Source organism: Nicotiana tomentosiformis, chromosome 1, assembly GCF_000390325.3.
Source record: "Nicotiana tomentosiformis chromosome 1, ASM39032v3, whole genome shotgun sequence".
NCBI lineage: Eukaryota > Viridiplantae > Streptophyta > Magnoliopsida > Solanales > Solanaceae > Nicotiana > Nicotiana tomentosiformis.
This window is the reverse complement of record NC_090812.1, coordinates 36877683-36896793: the sequence shown is the minus strand read 5'-3', so window position 1 is coordinate 36896793 and position 19111 is coordinate 36877683. Positions and strand designations below refer to the sequence as shown.

General features: G+C 41.1%; 1 protein-coding gene across 1 annotated transcript in view; it reads left to right on the top strand.

The window, feature by feature from the left end:
• Positions 1-5221: 5221 nt before the first annotated feature.
• The window catches only part of LOC138905747 (uncharacterized), a 40545-nt gene continuing 26655 nt past the window's right edge, over positions 5222-19111 (top strand). Inside the window, exons 1-3 of the mRNA XM_070194269.1 lie at positions 5222-6059; positions 6130-6368; positions 6451-6510. Of these exons, the coding sequence (XP_070050370.1) occupies positions 5222-6059; positions 6130-6368; positions 6451-6510 (1137 nt within the window). The remainder of the gene's footprint in view (positions 6060-6129; positions 6369-6450; positions 6511-19111) is intronic.

Genomic DNA, 19111 nt, shown 5'->3' with positions numbered 1-19111 from the left:
CATACTAAATATGATACGAGGGTGGAGCCCCTCAATAAATCTGTGAACCCGCTCTCGAACAGTAGCAACTAAGGCTAGTGCATGCCTAGCCAAATTTAGGCTTGCGTGGTTTCTCAGTCTTTTCTTTATGATCGTATCAGAGAACGTCAGTATGATGACCCCCATCTTATTGTCCTTAAGGACACGGTTCAGCACAGTGATGCCAAGGAAGTCACTATTGGGGATGATAGTGTATTACAGATATAGGGTAGGCTATGTGTGCCTAATGTAGTTGGTTTTCGTGAATTGATTCTCCCGGAGGCTCACAGTTCGCGGTATTCCATTCATCCAGGTGCCGCGATGATGTATCAGGATTTGAGGCAGCACTATTGGTGGAGGCGAATGAAGAAAGATATAGTTGGGTTTGTAGCTCGGTGTTTAAATTGTTAACAGATGAAGTACGAGCATCAGAGACCGGGCAGATTGCTTCAGACACTTGAAATTCTGGAGTGGAAGTGGGAGCGTATTACCATGGACTTCGTAGATGGGCTCCCACGAACCTTGAGAAAGTTTGATGTTGTATGGGTGATTGTAGATGGGTTGACCAAGTCCGCACATTTTATTCCAGTTGGTACTACTTATTCTTCGGAGCGGTTGGCTGAGATTTATATTCACTAGGTTGTTCGGCTACACGGGGTGCCAGTGTCCATCATTTCAGCTCAGGACACGTAGTTTACATCACAGTTTTGGAGAGTAGTACAACGAGAATTAGGTACACAGGTTCAACTGAGTACAACATTTCACCCTCAAATGGACGAACAGTCCGAGCGCACTATTCAGATATTGGAAGATATGCTACACACTTGTGTTATAGATTTTGAGGGGTTCTTGGGATCAGTTTCTGCCACTGGCACAGTTTGCCTATAATAACAGCTACCAATCGAGTATTCAGGTGGCCCTGTATGAGGCTTTATATGGGAGATGGTGTCGGTCTCTGGTGGGTTAGTTTGAGCCAGGTGAGGCGAGGCTATTGGGTACTGATTTAGTTCAGGATGCTTTGGAAAAGGTTAAATTGATACAGGAACAACTTCGCACAGCGCAGTCTAGACATAAGAGTTATGCCGACCGAAAGGTTCGCGATGTTGCTTACATGGTAGGAGAGAAGGTACTACTCTGAGTTTTGCCTATGAAGGGTGTTATGAGATTTGGGAAGAAGGGAAAGTTGAGTCCTAGGTACATTGGACCTTTTGAAATACTTAAGAAGATAGGAGAGGTGGCTTATGAAGTTGCACTGCCGCCTAATCTATCGGGTGTTCATCCAATGTTTCATATATCTATGCTCCGGAAGTATGTTGGGGATCCGTCTCATGTTTTGGATTTATGCACAGTGCGATTGGATAGTAATTTGACTTATGATGTGGAGCCAATGGCTATTTTAGATCGGAAAGCTCGAAAGTTGAGGTCAAAGGACATAGCTCCAGTGAAAGTGCAGTGGAGAGGCCAGCCAATTAGAGAAGCTACTTGGGAGACCGAGCGGGAGATACGGAGCAAATATCCACACCTATTTGAGACCCCATGTATAATTCTAAACCCATTCGAGGATGAATATTTGTTTAAGAGGGAGAGAATGTAACAACCCGGCTGGTAGTTTTGAGCATTATAGCCTCGTTTCCCTATTTACTGCTTATTATGTGTTCAAGTATAATTATGAGACTTATCGGGGAGGTTTCAGAATGAATTGGCACACTTAGTTCCAAGATTTAAAGCTTAAGTTAAAAATATTGACCGGATGTTGACTTATGTGTAAATGATCCCGAAATAGAATTTTGATGATTCCAATAGCTCTGTATGGTGATTTTGGACTTAGGAGCGTATTCGGAAAATTTTTTGGAAGTCCGTAGTTAAATTAGGCTTGAAATGGCTAAAACAGATATTTAAGTTTGAAAGTTTGACAGGGGAGTTGACTTTTTGATATCGTAATCGAAATCCAATTCTGGAAATTGGAATAGCTTCGTTATGTCATTTATGACTTGTGTGCAAAATTTGAGGTCAATCGAACTTGATTTGATAGGTTTCGGCATTGATCGTAGAAGTTGAAATTTCCTTAGTTTTAATAGGCATGAATTGGAGTGCAATTCGTGTTTTTTATGATGTTTGATGTGATTTGAGGGCCCGACTAAGTTCGTATCGTGTTTTAGGACTTGTTGGTACATTCGGACAGAGTTCCGAGTGGCTCGGGTGTGTTTCAGGGTGAGTTTTGAGCGAGTCTAGGCATTTCGACACTCTGATGTTGTTCTGGAACTTTTGGAAGTGCGGGGGCACATTTTGGAGTGCTGAGGCAAAGCCTCATGTATGGACCGCAGAGAAAAAGTACGGACCGCAGAATTCTTCCCGAGGCCGCAGAAAAGGGATTCTGCAAGTTCGATGGTCCGACTTCGGAAGCTTATATCTTTTAATCTACAAGGAATTTGGAGATGATTTAAAAATGAAAGTTGTAGCCCTTTGATTTAGTTTCCAGAAAAGTATGCCATAAATCATTTGGATATTTGTAGAGTAAGTTATGGTCAATCTAATGAAGCCTGGAAGTGCAAAGGCTGCTGAAGTGCGGCCGCAGAACTTGGAATGTGCGGACCGCACAAAATATTTGCGGTCAGCAAAATGAGGGATCAGATTTTTGTACTTTATAAATAAGGGTTAGAGTATTATTTCATATTTAGACTTTGGGCTCAGTTTGTGGCGATATTTTGTGGTCTTTTCAAGAAATTCATCGAGGTAAGCGATTCTAACTCGGATTTGGTTAATATACATGAATATATCATTGTTTTCATCATTTAATCAGTATTTTGAGAAGAAAATTTGGGGCAAATTGTAGAAATTTCATAAAAATGAATTTTTGGGATTTGAATGTCGATTCGAAGTCGGATTTGAGTAAAACTAGTATGATTTGACTCATAATTAAATGGGTTGTCTGATTTTGTGAGTTTCGTCGGATTCCCAGACGTGGGCCCCACAGGCAACCTTTGGGTGCAATTTCGAATTTTGTTGGAAAAATTAGTATTTTCATATGGAATTAATTCCTATAAATTATATTGACTTAATCAAATTATTTGTGACTAGATTCGAGGCGTTTGGAGGCCGATTCGTGAGGCAAAGGCATTGCTGAATAAAGAATTTCACGGTTTGAGGTAAGTAACAGTTCTAAATTTAGTCCTGAGGGTATGAAACCCCAGATTATGTGTTATGTCATCGGTTTTAAGGTGACGCACATGCTAGGTGATGGGTGTGTGGGTGTGTACCGTAGGAATTGTGACTCGATCAAATTCCATGGAATTGTGTAGTTGAAAAATCTGTTGTTATATGTACATTCTCCATGAGTGGAGAAATTGTACCACAAATCATGTTTAGATTATGTTTTGGCACGGTAGGGACCCACAGAGGTCGTGTACATGTTGAATCATCTGCTAAATTATTGTTTTGTACTCGGTCACAGTATACTTGTTTATTTTATCTCAGTCTCTATTGTTCATTATTGATGCAACATATCATTGTTGTTTGGGCTGATTTTCATGATTATTGAGAGCCCGAGAGACTGGAGAGATTTATGACTGAGTGAGGCCGGGGGCTTGATTGTGAGATACTATACTATAGCACGTGAGTTGTCCGTGTATCACGTTAGTTGTCCTTGAGGATCCATATATTATACTATAGCACGTGAGTTGTCCGTCCAACACGTGAGTTGTCTGTGCGGATCCAGATATTATACTATAGCACGTGAGTTATCCGTGCAGCACATGAGTTTTCTGTGAGGATCCAGATATTGATACTATAGCACGTGAGTTTTCCATGCAGCATGTGAGTTGTCCGTGCGGATTATAGCACTTGGGCTGTAGGAGCCCCTCTAGAGTCTGTACACACCCCCAGTGAGCGCAGGTAACTACTGAGTACGAGTGCTGAGTGCTGAGCTAGTGGAAGGGCTGAGTGACTGTGGTCCTGAGAGGATGCATTTGATTTCATTATTGTTGCACTTCAGGTGTCATATATCACTGTGCTGAAAATTTCTGAGAGATTATCTTATGTTTCAGTTGAACATGATATGAAATTATTGTTTTGGCCTTAAATGTTGAACTTGAAAGCATGCCTACCTTGTTATATTGGAAATTACTGTAATTGGACTCAGCTGTGAAGCTCGTCACTACTTTCAGTTCTTTATTTAGTATTGTTACTTGATGAGTTGGTTGTACTCATACCACACCCTGCATTTCGTGTGCAGATCCAGGTGTTCCCGGACACAGTGGTTGTTGATTTTCTTCTCACAGTTGATTATCCGGAGATTTCAAGGTAGCTGTCGGTGTATCGTAGACCTTGTCTCTCCTTCCCTATCTTCTCAATTACTGTATTTGGTCTCAGACTGTTATAAATCGTGTTTTCCAGACTTGTGATGTATAGATGCTCATGTACTCTCTGACACCCCGATAGTTGGGAATTCCGCATTATGTTTTGGGTTTTCTATCCCGGTTATGAGAACTTTTACTATTAAAATTGCTTTAAATTCATCTTTGTTAAAAGTGTTGGAAATAATTGTGAGAAATCGGCTTGCCTAGTACCATGTTAGGCGCCATCACGACAGGTTAGGATTTTGGGTCGTGACACCAGCATTGCAAGAAGTAGTAAAAAAGGAGATCGTAAAGCTTTTGGCGGCAGGTATTATTTATCCCATTTCAGACAGCCCTTGGGTAACCCCTGTTCAGGTAGTACCAAAGAAAGGAGGTATGACAGTTATAAAAAATGAAAGTAATAAACTCTTACCTACAAGGACTGTCACAGGATGGAGAGTCTGCATTGATTACAGACGTCTCAATTATGCCACTAGAAAGATCATTTTCCTTTACCATTTATTGATCAAACGTTAGAAAGAATTGCAGGATGTGGTTTTTACTTTTTTTCTTGATGGCTATTCAGGGTATAACCAAATACCAATTGCACCTGAAGATCAAGATAAGACAACTTTCACATGTCCTCATGGAACATATGCCTATAGGAGAATGCCATTTGGTCTATGCAACGCCCCTGCTACATTTCAATGTTGCATGCCAGCAATGTTTTCTGACATGACAGAAAAATTTCTTGAAATTTTTATGGATGATTTTACACTCTTTGGCAAAACATTTGAGGATTGTCTTCACCACTTGACCTTAGGCCTTAAGAGATGTGAAAAGACAAACTTAATTCTTAATTGGAATAAATGTCATTTTATGTTATTGAGGGAATTGTTTTAGGACATAAAATCACTGCTAAAGGGATAGAAGTTGATAAGGCTAAAATTGATCTTATAGCAGGATTACCTCCTCCCACAATTGTTAAAGCCATTAGAAGCTTTCTAGGTCATGCAAGTTTTTACAAACGGTTCATAAAAGACTTTTCAAAGATTGCAAAACCGTTGACTAACCTCTTGATGAAAGATATTAAATTTGATTTTTCAGGTGATTGTTTGAAAGCATTTGAGACCCTTAAGGAAAAGTTATCAACCGCCCCTGTTGTTGTGTCCCCGGGCTGGAATCAACCTTTTGAGGTCATGTGTGATGCTAGTGATACAGCAGTTGGAGCTGTTTTAGGCCAGAGAAAGGATAAGATCTTTTGTCCCATTTACTATGCTAGTAGAACAATGAATGAGGCTCGACTAAATTATGCCACAACAGAAAAAGAGTTACTAGAAGTAGTATTTTCTTTTGATAAGATTCGATCTTATTTGATAGGAACCAAGGTAACTGTTTTTACTGATCATGTAGCTTTAAAATACCTCTTAGCAAAGAAAGATGCTCGACCTAGATTGTTAAGATGGATTTTACTTCTACAAGAATTTGATCTTGAGATAAAGGACAAAAAAAGAATAGAGAATCAAGTGGCTGACCATTTGTCTAGATTAGAAAATTTCCCCCTTGAGTTTAGTGAGATAAAGGAAGAATTTTCTGATGAACATATTTTCTCAGTTAACTCAATTATGACTCAACCACCCTGGTTTGCAGATATTGCAAACTACTTGGTTGGAAAGTGGACACCCCAAGATCTATCTTACCAGCAAAGTAAAAAAACTTATATCTGATGCATAGTATTATTTGTGGAATGAACCTTACTTGTTTAAAAATTGTGCAGATAATATCATTATAAGATGTGTGCCTGAAGAAGAGATGAACAAAATTTTATATCACTGTCATGATGGAGCAATTGGAGGTCATTATGCAGCAAATCGAACAGCCTTTAAAATTTTGGAAGCTAGATTTTTCTGGCTGACTCTCTTTAAAGATGCCCGAGCATATGTTGCACAATGTGACAAGCGTCAGAGAACATGTAACATCACTAAAAGAGATGAGATCCCATTGCAATCAATACAGGTATGTGAAATATTTGATGTTTGGGGAATAGATTTTATGGGTCCTTTTCCTTCTTCTCATTCTTTTGAATATATCCTTGTAGTTGTGGATTGTGTCGATATGGGTTGAAGCCATCCCCACAAGGAAAAATGATGCTCGAACTGTGTGTAATTTTCTTAAAACAAATATTTTTACCAGAATTGGCACACCACGAGCAATCATTAGTGACCAAGGAACTCATTTTATGAATTAACAATTTTCTGCTTTGCTGACAAAATATGGTGCGACTCATGAAACAGGAACACCATATCATGCTCAAACTCAAGGGCAAGTTGAAGTTTCCAACCGTAAGTTAAAAAAACTCTTGAAAAAATGGTTGGAATCTCAAGAAAAAACTGGGCTTTAAAATTAGATGATGCATTATGGGCGTACCGAACGTCGTTCAAAATGCCAATTGGAACATCCCCATATAGATTAGTCTTTGGGAAATCCTGCCATTTGCCCGTTGAATTAGAACACAAAGCCTTTTGGGCAATAAAAGCATTAAACTTTGAATTAGCCTCTGCTGGTAAAAATAGATTTTTTCAGGTTAATGAGTTGGAAGAAATGAGGTTGGAAGCCTATGAAAATTCAAAACATTTTAAAGAAAAAACAAAATAATGGCATGACAATTTGATCCGACAAAAAAGTTTTAAAATTGGAGATCAATTGCTTCTTTACAATAGTCAACTCAGGCTATTCCCAGGAAAATTAAAATCAAGGTGGACTGTAACAACCCGATCAGTCGTTTTGAGCCCTAGCACTTCGTTATGTGGTTTAAGGCTATGAGTTGCTTCACTTCGGGTATTATGACTCGCACGTATGGTCGGAATTGAATTTCAAGAAGTTCAGAGTTAGTTTGAGAAAACAATTCTAATTTTGGAAGTTTTAAGTTTGAGGGATTGACTGAGATTTGAATTCTGAGTAAACGACCTAGGAATCAAGATTTTAAGGTTCCAACAGGTTTGTATGATAATTTTGGACTTGGGCGTATGTCCGGATCGGGTTTTGGATGAATCGGGAGCGTTTCGGCGTCAATTGTGGGAAGTTGGCATTTTGGAAGGATTTCATAAATTTGGGTTGAAGTGTATTTTAATGCTATCGGCGTCCGTTTGGAATTCCGAGCCTCAGAATAGCTCCGTATGGTCATTCTAGTCTAAGGAGCATGCCCGGATGTGGATTTGGAGGTCTGTAGGTCATTTCGGAGTCATTTGGTAAAAGTTGAAAAGTTGAAGGTTTTTGGAAAGTTTGACCAGGAGTGGACTTTTTGATATTGGGTTCGGATTCCTATTCCAGAAGTTGGAGTAGGTCCGTAATGTCAAATATGACTTGCGTGCAAAATTTGAGGTCAATCAGACTTGATTTGATAGGTCTCGGCGCCGAATGTAGAAGTTTGAAGTTCTAAAGTTCATTAAGCTTGAATTGGGATGTGATTCATGATTTTGGCGTTGTTTGATGTTATTTGAAGGTTCTACTAAGTTCATATTGTATTTTAAGACTTGTTGGTAGGTTTGGTTGAGGTCCCAGAGGCCTCGGGGTGGTTTCGGATGGTCAACGGATCAATTTGGAGCTTTGTTGTATTGCTGAAGGGCTTGAGTTCTGGTACAATCGCACCTGCAGAAAAAGGGCCGCAGGTGCGACGCCGCAAAAGCTGCAAGGCAAGCGTAGGAGCGGACCCTGCTTGGGCAGTGCTGGGACCACAGATGCGGTCGTTTTGCCGCAGAAGCAGGACCGCACCTGCCGAATGGGGCAACGCAGAAGCAGAGGTTTGCCAAAATTCCTGGGCCGCAGAAGCGGGCATAAACGCGTAGGTGTGCGAGCGCAGAAGCGCTTGAGGACCGCAGAAGCGGAAGCGTAGATGCTCTACATGGGGCATAGATGCAGGGACTATTGGTCCGAGCTGGAGCCACACCTGCGATGGAATTTCCGTAGGTGCGGAGCCGCAGAAGCGGCTATTTGACCGCAGGTACGAAGATTGGGCTGGGCAGTGTGCTTCTTTAAAATGAGGGTTTGACTCAATTTCACTTCATTTCGTCCATGGGAGCCGATTTTGGAGCACTTTTGGAGTGCCATCTTCATCAACTATAATGGGGTAAGTGCTTTCTTCATATTGTGAGTTAAATACATGATTTATATACGGATTTAAGCATGGAAATTAGTAGAAATTTGGGATTTTGGTAGAAAACCTAGAAATTAGTACTTTTGTATTTTGACAACAAAATTGGGCATGGAATTGAGAATAAATTATATATTTGAGTTCTTGATGTTACGGGTGATGATTATCTTCGAATATTTTCGAAATCCGGGCACGTGGGCCCGAGGGTTGCTTTATCGACTTTTCGAGCGGAGTTGGGAATTTGTTTAAATTGATTCGTTATGAGTATTAGAGTATATTTTTATGGATTTGTACACTGTTTGACTAGTTTTGGAGCGACGGGCATCGGTTTTGGGTGTTAGAGTGGCGTTGGGGCCGGATTATGGAACTTCGGAGCGAGGTAAGTCTCCTGTCTAACTCTGTGAGGGGGAAACTACCCCTAGGTGTTGTAATTGATATTTTCTACTTGTTGCAGGGGCTACATACGCACGAAGTGATGAGAGTCCGTACGTAGCTATATTCATGTTATTGTCCAGGTAGATTCAGGTTCATGCCATGCTATAACTATACTATTTGAGTTGTCTCTTGTCTATTAGATTCCTTTATTACATGTTAAAATTTGAGACAAGACTTGTCTAGAGCGGTATACTCTTTATTGTAGAGATCGGATGAACTTTATGACTTGCCATGGAATAATTATACTCCTCTTACGAATTTCCCCCGCGTTACGCGTTCTCATCGAAGGGCTTTCCCCAAAGCTTTCCTAAAACTCACTTGTCCCTTCGTGAGTGGGGTCAACGACCCGTCAAAGCTCTCTTATTCTAATGAGAGCGGGCCGTTCGCCTCGGCAGGATAGATACATCTATGGTTCGTGTCGTTCGACCCTTGGCAGTGCGCACACTTTATGGGATCGGGTCGTTCACCTCGGCAGGATTATGTACCACACTCTCATGGGATCAGGTCGTATGCCTCGGCATTTCTGTAAAATACTTCTATGGAATCATTCATATTATTTGTCAAAAGTCCATTGTATATGGAAATATTCCTTATTTGAATTATGACGACCACTCTGGTAATGTCCATTATATATATATACACTCCGGTGAAGGAGGTGACTGCTAATCGAGAGTTGAGCTTATTGTTGAGAGAAGGATTGTACCACATATTTATGCATGTTTAATTCGTTTACTTATTCTGCCCATATCTGTTTACTTCTCATTGTATCTGTCTTATCAGACCACTAGTAAGTGTCGATGTCGACCCCTCGTCACTACTTCTCTGAGGTTAGGCTAGATACTTACTGGGTACGCGTTGATATATGTACTCATACTACACTTGCTGCACATTTTTGTGCAGGTATATATATATCTGGTGATCTTTTGGGCACATAGGCGCTGCTATTGCGGGGACTTACCGTGAGCTGCATTCCATGTTATGACCCGCAACCTGCAGAGTCTCCATCAGAGTTATTTGTATTTCTCCTGTCTACTTTGCATCTCAGACAGATGTTGCATTTTATTTTATTTTCTAATTGACGCTCATGGACTTGTGATACCGGGTTTTGGGGGTACTTATGGGTTGTCCTTTATTGCAGTTGTAAAAATATTATCAGTTACCCTATAAAATTCCATTTATTACTACTTATATGATGAAAATTATGATTTCAAAAATACTAAAATGGGTAATTAAGTTAAACATTCACCGTTGGCTTGCTTGATGGCGATGTTAGGCGCTATCACGACCTCTAGTGGATTTTGGATTGTGATAGCTTGGTATCAGAGCATTAGGTTCACTTGGGTCTCACGAGTCATGAGCAAGTCTAGTAGATTCTTGCGGATCGGTACGGAGACGTCTGTACTTATCTTCAAAAGGCTACAGGGCTGTTAGGAGTACTTCCCTTCTTGATTCCTCATCGTGCGATTTGTTTCCTTTGAGGCTTATGCCTTTATTTCCTTCCTACTCAATCTTATGCAACGTGAAGAGCTTGTTATCGATTGGGAATTGAGGAATTATAATGGTACTACAGATGTGGTGCAGGATGTTTCTCCCTACGTATTTGGTCGGGCTATTGTCGTCGCCTTACAGAAGGATGTTCTGTCATTTCAGTTCAGTAATCAGTATTGCTTATGGTTTAGAGGTGGGGCACTGATTGTTATGATGATTTGTGCATTGCAATCACACAGTGTTGGGGTAATGGTAGGGTTCTCATGTATGGGTCGCGGCAGTGAGTGACTTGAAAGGAGGATTTCTCAATTCACGGCTTAGAGGTTCAGCATTTAAATAGCAGCGGAGGGAAGGCAATCAGACTATGGATGTTCAGGCCTTAGTTGATGAAATGACAAGACTTGGTATTTTCTAGCGAGGTGAAATTCTCAATTGTGATGTAGCATTGTCGTCCTTGTTGAACACATTAAGGTTATCCGGTGTTATGGTCTTTTTTGATTGTTGGCCTTCGAGGCAGGGTGTTGCGAAATGGTGCCTGAGGAGCAGTTGTCATAGATAGCGATGTGTCACAGTTCGGAATCGAATTGGTGATTCTAATCTTGATGGATCGAGAAAGATGATCTTCTAGGAGCTTTAGAGTTGGTAGCGACTCATTTGTTCAGGTGCTATAGGTATGGATTTGATTTGGGGCAATATTCGGGCAGCGAAGTATGAGGAAGGGCATGGCGGGAGGTGTTTTGCGGTGGTTGAATTGCTATAAGGTCAAGAATGAAAAGCAGAAGTCAAGGATTTTCTTAAAGGAGAGGGTTTAACCAAAGTGGGAGAGTGGCAGAGTAGCATATGGGTTCTGTGGTAGGATAGCCACACGCCTTAAGGAAAGTTTACAACAATTTGGAGATTCATGATGGGCAATAACTAGGTCCACGAATTTTATTTGGATACAACATGACATCGAGTTTGGGATGTATTATTGCACTTTCAGCTGATGTCAATGGGGGAGAAGGAATCTCGGTGGGTCCCAGGGTTATGTAATTGTAGCTTCAAGCTAAGTGGGATAGCCCCACATTTTATGATTGGATTGCGTGGTTGTCTACTCGTGCGGTTTCTGGTTATCGGGGTATTGGTGGGTTAATACGACTAAGAAAAGAAAACATCAGTGGTAATTTGAGCAAAGGATTTGAGGAATGTGTGCTAAATTGGGCCTTATCAGTTCATGTCCAGGTTTTGGTAAGACTCAGAGTATATGCTTCGTGTAGATGTGATGTACAAGGAAAGTAATTCAGCCGGGTGCTTCTTTGAGGGTGATGTTCATGTGCTAGCAGGGCCTTGGAGTTTGATTATTATTCGGGAACAAGTCAAAGTGGGTGACTCCCAACAATGGTCCTAGTGGGTTCCAAAATTAAAGTGCGGTGCCTGAGGGTTTCGAGTATGTGGTATAGTTAAGTATCGAGCTTTTGTAGTGGATTATAAAAAGGACTTGGAGTATTCTATGGTATCATCTGTCTGCGGTGTAGCATTTGAGGAGTGGGAGAAAATAACTTCGGATTCGTAGAGGAATTCTCAGATTTGGTGTACCAGTTGAAGATGTGCATGTGCGCACAAAGAGGGGTATGAGCTAATTCGTGGGTTTTGAGACAGCGTGGTATGGGGTCACTCAGGATGAGTGCGGATTGAGTTCATTATATTCTGAATGGAGATATTATTATTTCTAAGGCAAGTCCAAAGTAAATTAGAAGAGGTCGGATCAGTTAGCTATGGTTGAATTGGCATGATGGTGGCAGTAATCAGTTCCTTCAGCGTGTTAAGTTATACATGTGATTTTTGGCGGTACGTGCGAGGCTTGACGGCCGCCCTAATTTGATTGGTTTGGGAAGTATTTGATTCTAATGTCTTTGTTGTGTAAATGGATCCCAGAAGAGTTATGGCACCGTAGATCACGACTTGAGGTTTGTATTTTCTGCGGTTTGAGAATTCAGTTGCGTGTTGTAGTGGTTCTTCCGAAATGAGCTAAGTTAATGGTTTCTAGCCAATGAAGTGGTTATTCCACTAGTAGCTCTAGGGTTATTGTGAATACGTGTATTATCACGTAGTGACATGATAGGTGCAGTGAGCGGCATGGGCAGTGGAAGTTGAGGGTCGAGGTCGCTGTTCGGTGTAGACAAGAATATTACGAGCTTGGATGTGCAGGAAAGAATTCAGATGTTTAGAGTAAGATGGTATTGTCTTTAGCATCACCTGAGATCGGTGTCTTGTGTAAGAGGCTTTGTGTACTGATTTGCGGATTCTCGATTCGTTTTACAGCATTGTATGGCCGGTGGTATAGATGTGCAGACTTTGTTACCTGGTGTGGAAGGGTCGTGGAAGCGTATCCCACGGGAAGATTGTATAAATGTGACATGTAGTCACTTGATTGATTAAAGATTGAAACCAAGTATGGAGATTATGGTACTATCGTTAATGTGAGAGTTAAGGCCTGGAAGGCGCCCTAACCATTTGGTTGTGAACTGTGGAAGTTTGTTCCAGAATTGATGGTTGTTCTTGTGTGTCATGGAAAAGGGGGTTATTGTGGATCCTTGAAAGGTTATTAGCCCAGTGCGGTACGATCAGAATCGGCTTTAGGTCCTTGGATGGACCTAAATGTGAATGTGTGCTCTATATAAGGCCGGATATCTTCATTTCAGCATAGCATTGCTTGCGAAGGAGTCTTCGGGCTTTGGATGTTATTTCTGTCGTCAACTATTCCATGTAATACTTTATTCTGCCAAGTGGGTTGTGAGACGGCTTGATTTTTCGCACATGTGTTGTGGCCCCGTGTAGCTTGCAGTGCTATATGAGCAGGATGGCTCTCGAGATGCAGGTCATTTATTGCACCTTAGTCGTGCTTGAGTTTCGTAGCGTATGGCGCTATCTGTCTCCCCAGGGATGGTATTTTGCACTTGGCGTACTTGTGGTCGACATTCCGGCATTTTATAGGTATGAGCATTGTAGCTCGGTAAGTATCTCCTTATAGATTATTATGTGCGTATCGGGTGGCACGCCGCCACGGGTACATTGGTTGGATCGGGTGGCACGCTGCCACGGGTATGTTGTTTGTGTCGGGTGGCATGCCTCCACGAGTATCATGGTTGGATCGGGTTGCATGCCACAACGGTATCATGTGTGGATCGGGTTGCACACCGCAATAGTGTGATGTTGAGTACAGTTTCCCGATACCTATTCTTATGTGTTTTGTTTCTCATTTTCTGAGGAAGGATCATAACATGTTTATGGTTGTTTTATTAGTTACGTGGGTTGAGTTTCCAGAGTTGATTTTTCCTCATGTATCACATTTGAGTTGTAGCTTGTTGGCACATTTTGGCATCATATGAGACTTTTGGCAGTGTCTGAGGTGGCTTATTGCCGAAGCAACTTGTACTGGGTGAGACGAGATTGTTGGACCTGGGATTAGTGCAATCAGATTTATATAAGGCATATTAAAGGGTAAATATTGGTATTCAGTCCAAAATGGGATAATGGCTCTTGTCGAGAGGAGAGACTCCATAAATTGTGATTCGGCGGGTGGTTATAAGTTTCTACACATCTTTTCCGTAGTGGCAGTATTGCAAGAGTTGAAACAGGACTTATATGCGTCATGAGGTGTGTTGTGGGCATCGAATTCGTGGGATTTCAGGTATTATGTCCAGAGGGTGTTATTATGGTCATGTGAACTATGCGGTGCATGGTGTGAATTCAGTAAGGGTATACAATCATGTTTGGTACAGTATGTAGTGAGTGATACGGTGTTCGTATGTTGAAAACAGGCTTGGTAGAGAATTTCGGATGTTGGAATTTGACTCTAAGGCTTGCTTGTTTAAATAAAAAGGGAGGATCTTCAGATTGGCTCAAGCTAATGTGCTCAATTGGGTTGTGGTAGCACGGGTAGGTGCACGAGGTGTTAAATAGTGATTTCAGACAACTTCGGAGCAATTCTTAGCACGTTCGAGGACGAACATATGTTTAAATGCACGTCATTCGTTGGTTTGAGCCCATGAGTAGCTTCACTTCGGGTATTATGACTTGCACGTATGGTCGGAATTGAATGTCGTGAAGTTTGGAGTTAGTTTGGGAAGAAAATTCTAATTTCGGAAGCTTTAAGTTGGAGGGATTGACTGAGATTTGAATTCTGAGTAAACGACCTCGGAATCGGAATTTGAAGGTTCTGACAGGTTCGTATGCTAATTTTGGACTTGGGCGTATGTCTGAATCAGGTTTTGGATGACCCGGGAGCGTTTCGCCGTCAATTGTGGGAAGTTGGCATTTTGGAAGGATTTCATAAATTTGAGTTGAAGTATATTTTTAATGCTATTGATGTCCGTTTGGAATTCCGAGCCTGGGAATAGCTCTGTATGGTGATTCTAGTCTTAGGAGCGCGTACGGATGTGGATTTGGAGGTCCGTAGGTCATTTCGGAGTCATTTGGCGAAAGTTGGAAAGTTGAAGGTTTTTGGAAAGTTTGACCCGGAGTGGACTATTTTATATTGGGTTTAGATTCCGATTCCAGAAGTTGGAGTAGGTCCGTAATGTCAAATATGACTTGCGTGCAAAATTTTAGGTCAGTCGGACTTGATTTGATAGGTCTCGGCATCGAATGTAGAAGTTTGAAGTTCTAAAGTTCATTAAGCTTGAATTGGGATGCGATTCATGGTTTTGGCGTTGTTTGATGTGATTTGAAGGTACGGCTAAGTTCATATTGTGTTTTAAGACTTGTTGGTAGGTTTGGTTGTGGTCCGGGGGGCCTCGGGGTGGTTTCGGATGGTCAACGGAACAATTTGGAGCTTTGTTATATTGCTGAAGTGCCTGAGTTCAGGTGCAATCGCACCTGCGGAAAAAGGGCCTTTGGTGCGACGCCACAAAAGCGGCAAGGCAAGCGCATGAGCAGACCCTGGCTGGGCAGTGCTAGGACCACAGAAGCGGGACAGCACCTGCAGAATGGGGCAACGCAGAGGCGGAGGTTGGCCAAAAGGCCTGGGCCGCAGAAGCAGGCATAAACACGCAGGTACGCGAGCGCAGAAGCTCTTGAGGACTGTAGAAGCGGAAGCGCAGATGCGCTACATGGGGTGCAGATACGGGGATTGTTAGGCAGAGCTGGATCTGCACCTGCGATGGAATTTCCGCAGGTGCGGAGCCGCAGAAGCGGCTATTGGACCGCAGGTGCGAAAATTGGGATGGGCAGCGTGCTTCTTTAAAACGAGGGTTTGACTCAATTTCACTTCATTTCGTCCATGGGAGCCAATTTTGGAACACTTTTGGAGTGTCATCTTCATCAACTATAATGAGGTAAATGCTTTCTTCACATTGTGAGTTAAATACATGATTTATATACGGATTTAAGCATGGAAATTAGTAGAAATTTGGGATTTTGGTAGAAAACCTAGAAATTAGCATTTTTGGATTTTTGACCACGAAATAGGGCGTGGAATTGAGAATAAATTATATATTTGAGTTCGTAATATTACGGGTGATGGTTATCTTCGAATATTTTCGGAATCCGGGCACGTGGGCTCGAGGGTTTCTTTATCGACTTTTCTAGCGGAGTTGGGAATTTGTTTAAATTTATTCGTTATGAGTATTATAGTATAATTTTATGGGTTTGTACATTATTTGACTAGTTTTGAAGAGACGGGCATCGGTTTGGGGTGTTAGAGTAGCGTTGGAGCCGGATTATGGAACTTCGGAGAGAGGTAAGTCTCATGTCTAACTCTGTGAGAGGGAAACTACCCCCTAGGTGTTGTAATTGATATTTGCTACTTGTTGTGGGGGCTACGTACGTATGAGGTTACGAGAGTCCGTACATAGCTATATTCATGTTATTGTCCGGGTAGACTCAGGTTCATGCCATGCTATAACTGTACTATTTGACTAGTCTCTTGCCTATTAGATTCCTTTATTACATGTTAAAATTTGAGACTAGACTTGTGTGAGAGGTAGACTCGTTATTGTAGAGATCGGATGAACTTTATGACTTGCCACAGAATAATTGTACTCCTCTTATGAATTTCCCCCGCGTTACGCGTTCTCATCGAAGGGCTTTACCCCAATCTTTCTAAAACTCACATGTCCCTTCGTGAGTGGGGTCAAGGACCCGTCAAAGCTTTCTTATTCGAATGGGAGCGGGCCGTTCGCCTCGGCAGGATAGATACATCTATGGTTCGTGTCGTTCGACCCTCGGCAGTGCGCACACTTTATGGGATCGGGTCGTTCGCCTCGGCACGATTATGTACCACACTCTCATGGGAGCGGGTCGTTCTCCTCGGCAATGTATACAATAGATGTATCTATGGTTATATACCAGATTATGATGGGATCGGGCCGTACGCCTCGTCATTTCTGTAAAATACTTCTATGGAATAGTGCGTATTATTTGTCAAAAGGCTAGTATATCTGGAAATATTCCTTATTTGAATTATGACGACCCCTCTGGTGAGGTCCATTATATATATACACACTCTGGTGGAGGAGGTGACTGCTAATCGAGAGTTTAGCTTATTGTTGAGAGAAGGATTGTACCACATATTTATACTTGTTTAATTCGTTTACTTACTTTGCCCCATATCTGTTTACTTCTTATTGTATTTATCTTATCGGACCACTAGTAAGTGTCGATGTCGACCCCTCGTCACTACTTCTCTGAGGTTAGGCTAGATACTTACTGGGTACGCGTTGATTTACGTACTCATACTACATTTGCTGCACATTTTTGTGGAGGTATATATATTTCTGGTGATTTTTTGGGCGCAGAAGCACGGCTATTGTGGGGACTTACCGTGAGCTACATTCCATGTTATGACCCGCAACCTGCAGAGTCACCATCAGAGTTATTTGTATTTCTCCTGTCTACTTTGCATCACAGACAAATGTTGCATTTTATTTTATTTCCTAGTTGATGCTTATGCACTTGTGACACCGGGTTTTGGGGTACTTATGGGTTGTCCTTTATTGCAGTTGTAAACATATTATCAGTTACCCTGTAAAATTCCATTTCTTACTACTTATATGATGAAAATTATGATTTCAAAAATACTAAAATGGGTAATTAAGTTAAACATTCACCGTTGGCTTGCCTGACGGCGATGTTAGGTGCCATCACGACCTCTAGTGGATTTTGGGTCGTGACATGGACAAGTCCTTATAATGTAACAAATGTTACTCCATATGGAGAAATTGAAATCCAACAGAACAATGGAGGTGACAAGTTTAAGGTAAATGGTCAAAGACAAATTGTACTTTGGAGGACATTTTGAGCAACATTCATCGGTCACTTTGATAGACTGATGAATTTCACAAGTAATAAGTCGAGTTGACGATGTTAAACTCAGAACTATAGTGACATACCCGTAGCCTTTGAGGGTGAAGCAATGGAGTCTTATAAGTCCAACATAGATTTGGTAATTAAATGCTTAACCAATTAATCTGGTCAATATCCAGGTTATTGTACAACCAGAGCATCTCATGAAGGCCTCTACAAAAACAGAGTCACCTACACAGGAGCAACTCCATGGTGATCGGTATGCCTAAGTAACTGGTTGTTAACCATTTAATGATTCAAGTCGAATGCTAGCTCACGTAATTTTTGGTTTATATTTAAACTAGGACCAAATGACTGATAAGGTCTTAAATTAGCTAGTCTATTATCACATAGAATGTGTGGTCACAGTTGCTTTCAAGCGTTCTTCTGTGATTGTAAATTTGAAAGCCAAAAAGATTTTTTTTTATATACATTAGTATTAATTTTTTCTTTTCCTTAAATTAATACTTATATATGTATATCTCTCATCACACGTTTTATTAGGAGGATGAAACGGTTCACGTGGGGAGGGGTAAATTCTTATGCATTTCTAATATATGTTATATATGTATCTAATTAATGGATATATATATATTTATGTAAATTTCTATTTTCTTATATCTTTATATATAATTATTTTTCTCTCCTCTATCCTATTTGTAGGTTTTTAATTAACAAAATTGTGATGACCCAAAAGGTCATCTTATATTTTAGAACTCGAATATGCGCTCTTAAGTCTTAAAAATCTCATTTTTACCCTCCTCGATTTGCGTGCGCAGTCCGGGCAGGTTTTCGGAAAGCTTTTATGTTAAAAATTGATGAAAATAAGAATTTATGCCTTAAAAGTTGATTTTAGTTGACTTCGATCAACATTTTTGGTAAACATGCCCGAATCCGTGTTTTGACGGTCCCGGTGGGTCCGTATCGAATTATGGGACCTGGGCGTATGCCCGGAATAAAATTCGGAGGTCCCTAACTCATGTTATGAACTTTTGATGCAAATTAAAAGTCTGAAAATTAATTATTTTTAAGAATTGATTGATGTTTGGCATTGTTAGTGTCGAGTCCATATTCTAGTTTCGGAACCCGGTACATGTTCATTATCATATTTAAGACTTGTCTGTGAAATTTGGTGAGAAACGGAGTTGATTTGATGTGATTCGGACGTCTAGTTGAGAAAATAGAAATTCTAAAGTGTTCTTGAGAATTTCATTTGATTTGGTGCTAAATTCGTAGTTCTAGGTGTTATTTTGGCGATTTGATCACGCGACCAAGTTCGTATGATATTTTTAGACTTGTGTGCATGTTTGGTTTGGAGCCCCGAGGGCTCGGATGAGTTTCGGATAGGCCATGGGATATTTTG